The sequence below is a fragment of the Elephas maximus genome, chromosome 11 (genome assembly GCF_024166365.1).
Source record: "Elephas maximus indicus isolate mEleMax1 chromosome 11, mEleMax1 primary haplotype, whole genome shotgun sequence".
Classification (NCBI taxonomy): domain Eukaryota; kingdom Metazoa; phylum Chordata; class Mammalia; order Proboscidea; family Elephantidae; genus Elephas; species Elephas maximus.
This window is the reverse complement of record NC_064829.1, coordinates 109,059,669-109,067,217: the sequence shown is the minus strand read 5'-3', so window position 1 is coordinate 109,067,217 and position 7,549 is coordinate 109,059,669. Positions and strand designations below refer to the sequence as shown.

Here is a 7,549-nt window from a genome sequence, read left to right as displayed (position 1 = left end):
CCAACTCCGCGCGCTCCCGTGCCCCTCCCCCTCCCTGGGACCGTAGGGTGGGGCTACTGGCCAGCGGTTGGGGGGGTGGCTGCTGAAAGGGGGTGCTGCACGGGGAGGTGGTGCACTGAAAGGGTGGGAGGGATAATGCATGAAATTAATTGTAAATGGGAAAATGAACATGAAGCAAAGGGCGCAACAACTGCTTGGGTTTGCATAAAAGATTGGATGTCCTGTGGGTTCAATAGAGGAATCTGTGCCTGAGAAGAGGGCTTCAGGGCCTGGCACAGGGAAGGAACTCAGTAAACATTTATGGAGTGAATGAATGAATAAGTTAGTGAAAATAGCTCAAGGGAGCCATGAGAATAGTGGAATTACTGGGGGGTACTAGAGAGTATTCTGATTAAAAGGGGCCCAAGAACAAAACCAGATGGAAGTAGTACAATGGGAAAATTGAATTGCAGGTCACACATGAGACTAATAATAGAAGCGAGTGTGGGTGCATAAAAATATTTGTAGGAATTGAATAAATGCTGGAATGTTGGGTGATAAGTGTTGAAGAGGATGCCAGGAATACCAGTTAGGCGAACAAGGGTGCTCGTAGAAAGAGGGTGTAAGAATTGTGGGGGGCATGACAGTGCATGAGTATGCCTGATGCTGGGATTTATGAGTGGGGAAGTCTGAAGGTGAGCAAAAGAGGCTAAGCTTTGGATAGGAAGGGCAGATAGGAAAGAGGAGAGGGGTTTTTTAGGAAGAAAGTGCTCCTAGGAAGGAGGATACCTGAGGAGGGTAGAAGGATGAAGAGGGGAGAAGTCCAGGGAGAAGGGAGGGTGAAAGCTGAGTCCATGGTGGGTGGGATGGAGAACCACCTCAGGTGTAGCCTCCCAGGAGTGGAGAGGTTGGTTAGGGGAGGGTCCACATGGCCATCGTGACCATCCACTCCTAACTCTAGATCCATGGAACCCAATAAAATGCCTGCTGTCCACCACTGCCCCTCAGACTCTGCCACAGGGGATGAGCCCGGAGCCTCCCAGGGCACTGAGCTCATTCCCAGGAGAACTGTCAGTCGCTCTCCAACCTGCGCCCGCTGCCGCAACCACGGCGTCACTGCCCACCTCAAGGGACACAAGCGCCTCTGCCTCTTCCAGGCTTGCGAGTGTCACAAGTGTGTCCTAATCTTGTGAGTATGAGGTTCAGGGAAGGGAGGCGGACAAGCCTCTTCTAAAGAGTGGCTGACCTTTGACTCACAACCCCCCCCCCCACTTTTAGGGAGCGCCGAAGGGTCATGGCTGCCCAGGTGGCCTTGCGTAGGCAGCAGGAGGCACAGCTAAAGAGGCACCTGGCTCAGGGACTGATGAGCCCCAAAGCTGCCAGCCGTGTCAAGAAGGGAGCCACTCAACCAGGGGTCCCCCGTGAGTGTCTGTCCAGGGATGGGGCAGGGGTTTGAGTGTGGAAAGCAAAAGTAGAGAAAAGAGTTCCTGTCCTACCACTGATTGCAGTGTGACTTTGGGCAAGGTATTTCTACTCTCTGGGCTCAGCCTCCCCAACTATGAAATGTGATCAGGTGTTGGGAGGATGGAGTGAGATGGGGGTAGAAAAGGACCACGGGCAAGGAAGAACTCAGTTTGGGAGTAGAATGGGAAAGTGCTCACCAAAGCTCTCCCTGGTTCCTCACAGCTGGGAAGGAGAACATAGCACCCCAGCCTCAGACCCCCCGTGGGGCAATCCCGCTGGCTCTGACACCCCCTGGGAAGGTAAGGAGACTCTGGACCCAGAGGGAAGGGCTCCCACCCTAGCCATTGCCCAGACCCCTTCCTCTGTGTCCTGGACATCTGGGTCCTACCCCTGGCCCTGACTTACTTTGTAATCTTGGACAAATCACTTCTCTTCCATGAGCAAAAATGGGGGTGCAGAACTTTAAGGTCCTCCCAGCTCTGATGTTTTGGGGTCCAACCTATATCTAAAAACATACCCATTCCTTGTCCCCATGCTCAGCCTTGTACCTGACTCCATCCCTTACCCTCTGCTCCTCAGGAGAACTCACATGGGCCTCTGCTGTTCAGTCGTCCCCCAGAAGCCTTGCCTTTGCCCTGGACTCCGCTGCCTCCAGGCCCTTGGGCTTCTGGGCACTGGTTGCCTCCAGGCCTGTCCATGCCACCCCCAGTGGTGTGCCGCTTGCTTTGCCAAGAACCTGCTGTCCCTCTGCATCCCTTCCCTGGTAAGATGGTCAATCAACATTTGTTCATTTAACAGATATTTGAGGGACAGCGTGCTGCTGTATCAAGAGAGAAGAGGAAGGACACAGTAGGGAGAGGGAGGACAGAAGATCTGACCTCTGACCCCTGTACATTCTGCATTCTCTCTTATTAGGCTTTCTTTTAATAATGTATTTTATTTAACCCCATATATCCAAAATGTTATCATTTTAACATGCAATCAATATAAAAATTATTGAGAAATTTTACATTCTTTTTTGTTTGTACTGAATCTTAGAAATCTGTTTAGTATTTTATGCTTACAAACCAAAAAAACCAAACCCATTGCTGTAGAATTGATCCTGACTCATGGCAACCTCACATGTTACAGAGTAGAACTGAACTATAGCACATCTCAGTCAGGATTCTCCACATTTCAAGTGCCCAGTAGCCAAGTGTGGCAAATGACACAGATTTAAAGACTTGATCAGTTTCAGTTTCTTTGTTTTTTGGAAAGAATGTCTCGCTGTTGTCTCTGTTTTTTTCCCCCTCATTAGGCTTTGATCCTGGCACCTCACTCCGCCTGCCCACTCATGGGCCCCTCCCAACCTGCCCAGGACCTCGCCCGATACTGACAGCTCCTCTTTCTGGAGAGTCCCAAGGACCCCCTGGCCTGCCCCGCACGTGAGTGGAGAGAGAAAGATGTATGTTTATTGTGTGCTTAACCCTGTGCTGGACGCCATAATGGATGACGAAGAAGAGAATTTCTCAGACAAATAGGATAGCTGTGAGACATTGGACAAATAACTTTATCTCTCTGAGTCTGCTTTTGTATCAGAAAATGGGGACACTATTTCTTGGATTGTTTTGAGAATTAGCAATAGTGTTTGTAATACACCTAGCACAGGCCTTGGCCTTGAACAAATGGTGGTTATTGCATCCACTTAAACATGTAAGATGGGGTAGAATTGCCTGCTGAAATGGGGGGCTGTGATGGGGAGCACCGCAGAGGGCATTAGAGAAAGCTTCCTAAAGGTAGGCCAAGCTAGTCCTTCAGATTACCTGGGGATTGGGGGATTGTGGGGGAGGGAAACCAGACTCTGGGCAGGGACAGTAATCCCAGTCCCTCCAGGTGTTTTTAAAAACTGATACCAATGATTTCCCATAATCCTCACAGTAGCCTTGGGAGGAAAAAGCTGGCAGAGATTTTCAGTTGACAGAAAACATAGCAGGCCAAGACAAGGAAAGGGACCTACCCAAGGCCACAAAACCTAATGGCCCAACAGACACTCGGCTTCCCAGATCAGGATAAAGCAAAATCCTGCTTTATGTGTACACATCAGTCCCTGTGTTTAACCCCGCTGGCATCTTCTCTCCTTGTTTCTAGATGCTCGACTCTGATCCTCCAGCCCTGTGGCACCCCAGACCCTCTTCTGCTACAGCCACAGGTCCTGAGGAAGAAGGGGATTCAGGACTCTGTGGGAGGGAAGAGCAGGGGTCTGGGAAGGAATCAGGGGCTGCGGGAGCACTTAAAGGATGGACAGAAGTGGGTGTTCCCAGTATGCTGCTCTCACTTTCCTTGCAGGTCTCTGGAGCCTCTCGCCTGTCCTGGACATCGGCTCCCTCAGAACGGCAACTTCAGAGGGAGGCAGCAGAGGCCCTTGTGGGGCTGAAAGATTCATCCCAGGCTCCCCGCCTGACCCCTTCTATCCCCCCTAACCCTGCCTGGATCTCCCTGCTCCACCCCTGTGGCCCAGCAGGTAACCCGTTTCCTCCCCAGGACCAGTGTAGGGGCCTGGGAGACAATGGACTAGGGACGTATGGGTGGTGGAGGTCACTACAGTGAGCAGGGACTAACCAAGGAGATCAGAGTCAGCAGGTTGTACCTCTTCAGGCCCAGGCCCCCAAGCTCCTCAGCCTAGCCCCTGGGATTACACTTGAGAGTTATTCACATTGAGCTTTGCACTCACCAGCAAATGTCCAGTGCCATAATGTCAAGGTAAGTGAGGCCCTGAGAGAGATAGGGACTTGCCCAAGGGCATAAAGCAAGACAATGGCAGAGCCTGATCTCTGACTCTATGCCAAGGCTCTCTCCGTGGGCCCGGACTGCCTGCTGAAATCTGGAGAGGGGCTGAAGAGCTGATGAGAGTCAGGCCTGGGAGAAGTTCTGATAACTGCCTTCAAGGAGCTTCCATTCTAATTGGGGAACCTAGATGCCTCCACAAGGCACAGTGACAAGCCTGGAGAGGACTGAAGGAGACTTGAGGAATGAGAAACACCTAGGGAGACAGGGAAAGAAGGCTGAGAATTCTCTAACTCAAATGGGGGATTGGGCATGGTGTGGGTAAGGAAACTGATCTAGAGGATCAGAGAAAGATAAAGCTGGAGAGGCTTAGGAGTCTCTGATATGCCGGGTTTAGGTCTACACTCAACTGTGCTAGAAGGGGAGCCAGGGAATGTTCCCGAATTAGGTAGGCACATATTCAGAGACCCTGAGCTGTAGAAAGAGAAATATGGAGGGATTGGAGGAAGCAAAACTGGAGATGGGAAAATCAGCAAGGAGGAGGTCTGTGCAATAATCCAAGTGGGCAAGGATGAGGCCCGGTGGAAGGGGGTGTAGAGAAGAGGGGACTGGAGAAACGGGTATGACCTGGCCTTGCCCCCTTCTTTCCTGCAGCTGCTGCTGGAGGAAGAGGATTCCAGCCTGTTGGCCCCTCTCTCCGACCCAGCCCAGCCGCCTCCGTTGCTCTGCGTATTGGGCGTCTAGGGTCCATCTCTCTCCTGAGCTAGGAGTCCAGAGGTAGAGGCCTCTCTGGGGCAGGGGGGCCACAGCCTGCAGGCACTGCATGTTTGGTATTGTACTTAAGGATTTATGCATGAAATGTAATGTAGTAGAAGCTTCGACTTTTTTTTTAAGTTTTCAGGTGTTAAGTTAGCCTTCAGTTCCTTTAATAACAGGGGCCATTTCCTTAGCTGCGGGTGGATATTCTCTTACCCCTCCCCCCAGGATCCTGGGGGCTGTTTAAATCCCCATTAAAGAGGCAGTTGTGTAATTTAAGCTGATGAGTATTTAAATGGGCTTTTGATTTTTTTTTGCATGAGGTCATGTCCCAGGGCATTTATTTGACATGTGACTCTGTGGGTACCTCTGCTCTTATGTCTGTCTCCATGCATGTGAAAACTGAAACATATTTCAATCTTATATCTAGGTTTGTGTGGGTAAGCAAGAAATAAACCTTTGTTGTTTTAAGCCACTGAGATTTGGGGATTGTTTGTTACCACAGCCTAGCCCAGTCTGTCTTGACTGACAGAAAGGACTTGTTCAATTCACTTTCCAAAGTGAGAATCAGTTATTCAATAACTACCACAAATAAACACAAACTGTGATTTCTTATTATGTCCAGATAAGAAAGAGTGGTAGAAGCTGATAATGGAAGATTTACTGATTCAATAGTTAAGCGTCTGCTGTGTGCCAAGTGGAAACCCTAGTTAAGAGCTACGGCAATATGTATCCACCAGACGGTCCTTGGAAACCCTATGGGGCAGTTCTACCCTGTCTTATAGGATCGCTATGAGTTGGAATCGACTCCACGGCAACAGGTTTGGTTTTTTTTTGATGTGCCAAGTATAGGCAGTTTCCAGCTCTCCAGGGGGCCACAAAGTGAAAAGCAGATTGTGTAAAATGAGTAAAGAAAGCCAGGTGTTGTGGGCTCGGGCAAGCTGAGAGTGCATGCCTACCTAAGGGGCAGCCTCCCCTGGGCCCAGCCAACTGTTGCCAGGCAGGAATGTGAGCTCCCTGTTGCCACACCCCCGGTTTTTCAAGAGAAGCTGGAAATCTGGATTTCTGTGTAAATTATCTTAATTTTCAAATGTCGGGTGTGTTCTTTAAATCCTGTGTGGGCCAAACGAAACATAGCTTCAGGCCAGCTTTGGCTAATGGAATGCCAGTTTGATGCTAATTTAGCATATTTTTCAGGTAGGGAAGCTGAGGCCAATCAGGACAGGAAGGATAAAGTTAGTCTTTATCAAGGGTTAATCCTGAATTACAGAGACTTGTGTGTGTAGTTTTGAAGGACCCATAAAATATTAGAGACCATCACTGTCATTTATTGAGAGCCCCCTGTATGCACTTCACATATATCCTCACAGAAGTAATAAACTATACCGGATAATTCTCATTTTACAAATGAGACAACAACCTTAAATAGATAAGTGACTTGCCCAAGTGTTGTAAGGAGAAATTTTTAGGCAAAGATTAGTGGACAGTCTCTACTTCTTGTCCAGGCCCCAAAAGAATTCACAAGTAATTTTTATTAAGTATTTAATGATTCAGGACTCCAACAGACAGACATGAGCCAGAGGGTTTTTCAAGTCTTTTATTTTTCTACTCGAGATATCATTCAGTAATAATAATATCTTACTTGCATTTATTTCTTATTCCTCTGCTCTTGAGTCTTCCCTGCACCATTCCAAATATATGAAGATCTAGTGAGCTATCTTAAAGATATGAAGACCCGGAGACTCCCAATCCCCCAGCCCCGCCCTTAGAAGGGGCAGACAGAAAGCTCAAGGGAGATGCCTGATCACTGATTCTTTTTCCTGGTATCACCTACATCCCTTTGATAGTGATGGCATCCAACTACAACTTGTTCTTTCTTGTTTGGGCCTTGAGATAGTGAGCTTCGTTTGTTCCCTAATAGATTACAGCATAACAAACCTGCAACATTTCTCAGGACACAGCAAAATTTCAAAAGACTGAAGTCCATTTCACACCTTCCTTCCCTCCCCTAGTTATAATAGACCTGCCTAAGCTCTGCTGTGCCATGCTCTCCCAGTGACAGATGACCAAGCCCACGTAGTCACGGAAGAGGGGAAGCATTGTGACAGGGAACATGGCTAAGACACTGCTTGCTACTCAGGGCTGACCAAGAGTCCCTAGTACATCAAGGTCACACAGCTTGGCTGAGTAAAAAAATGTGTCATGAGAAGGGGACCTGTTGAAACCCATTGACATCCAGTCGATTCCGACTCACTGCAGCCCTATAGAAGAGAGTAGAACTGTTCCATAGGGTTTCTAAGAAGTGGCTGGTGATTTCTAACTGCCAACCTTTTGATTAGCAGCCAAGCTGTTAATCACCAGGAAAATATAAAGTGATGGAGATTGGGGGAGGGAACAGGGAGCAGGCCCTTCTTTACAGACCCTTCCCATTTCCCTGCAGCCCACCTCCCTTTCTGTGCCAGACCTGGCAGGGCTTTTCACACCAAGCACTGGCTATGCCTTTTGTGTGGTTAGGTGCCTTACAGTAGGCTCCAATTCATGGCGACCTTATGTATAACATGCCGATGCTATCAAATCCTGTAGGTCT

At 48.9% G+C, this 7,549-nt stretch overlaps 1 protein-coding gene across 1 annotated transcript; it reads left to right on the top strand.

Moving 5' to 3' along the window:
• Positions 1 to 944: 944 nt before the first annotated feature.
• DMRTC2 (DMRT like family C2) lies at positions 945 to 4,973 on the top strand. Its single transcript, XM_049901450.1, has 8 exons — positions 945 to 1,168; positions 1,258 to 1,400; positions 1,666 to 1,742; positions 2,026 to 2,206; positions 2,741 to 2,867; positions 3,571 to 3,631; positions 3,769 to 3,943; positions 4,861 to 4,973. Exons 1-8 carry the CDS (start codon positions 945 to 947, stop codon positions 4,971 to 4,973), a joined length of 1,101 nt encoding a protein of 366 aa, XP_049757407.1.
• Positions 4,974 to 7,549: the final 2,576 nt, after the last annotated feature.

Excerpts from the sequence above, each read along its gene's own strand:
- DMRTC2 (XM_049901450.1), top strand. The coding sequence starts at position 945 with ATGGAACCCAATAAAATGCCTGCTGTCCACCACTGCCCCTCAGACTCT. Across the intron at positions 1,169-1,257 it reads CACAAGTGTGTCCTAATCTT|GGAGCGCCGAAGGGTCATGG; the intron begins GTGAGTATGAGG and ends CCCCACTTTTAG. Across the intron at positions 1,743-2,025 it reads CTCTGACACCCCCTGGGAAG|AACTCACATGGGCCTCTGCT; the intron begins GTAAGGAGACTC and ends GCTCCTCAGGAG.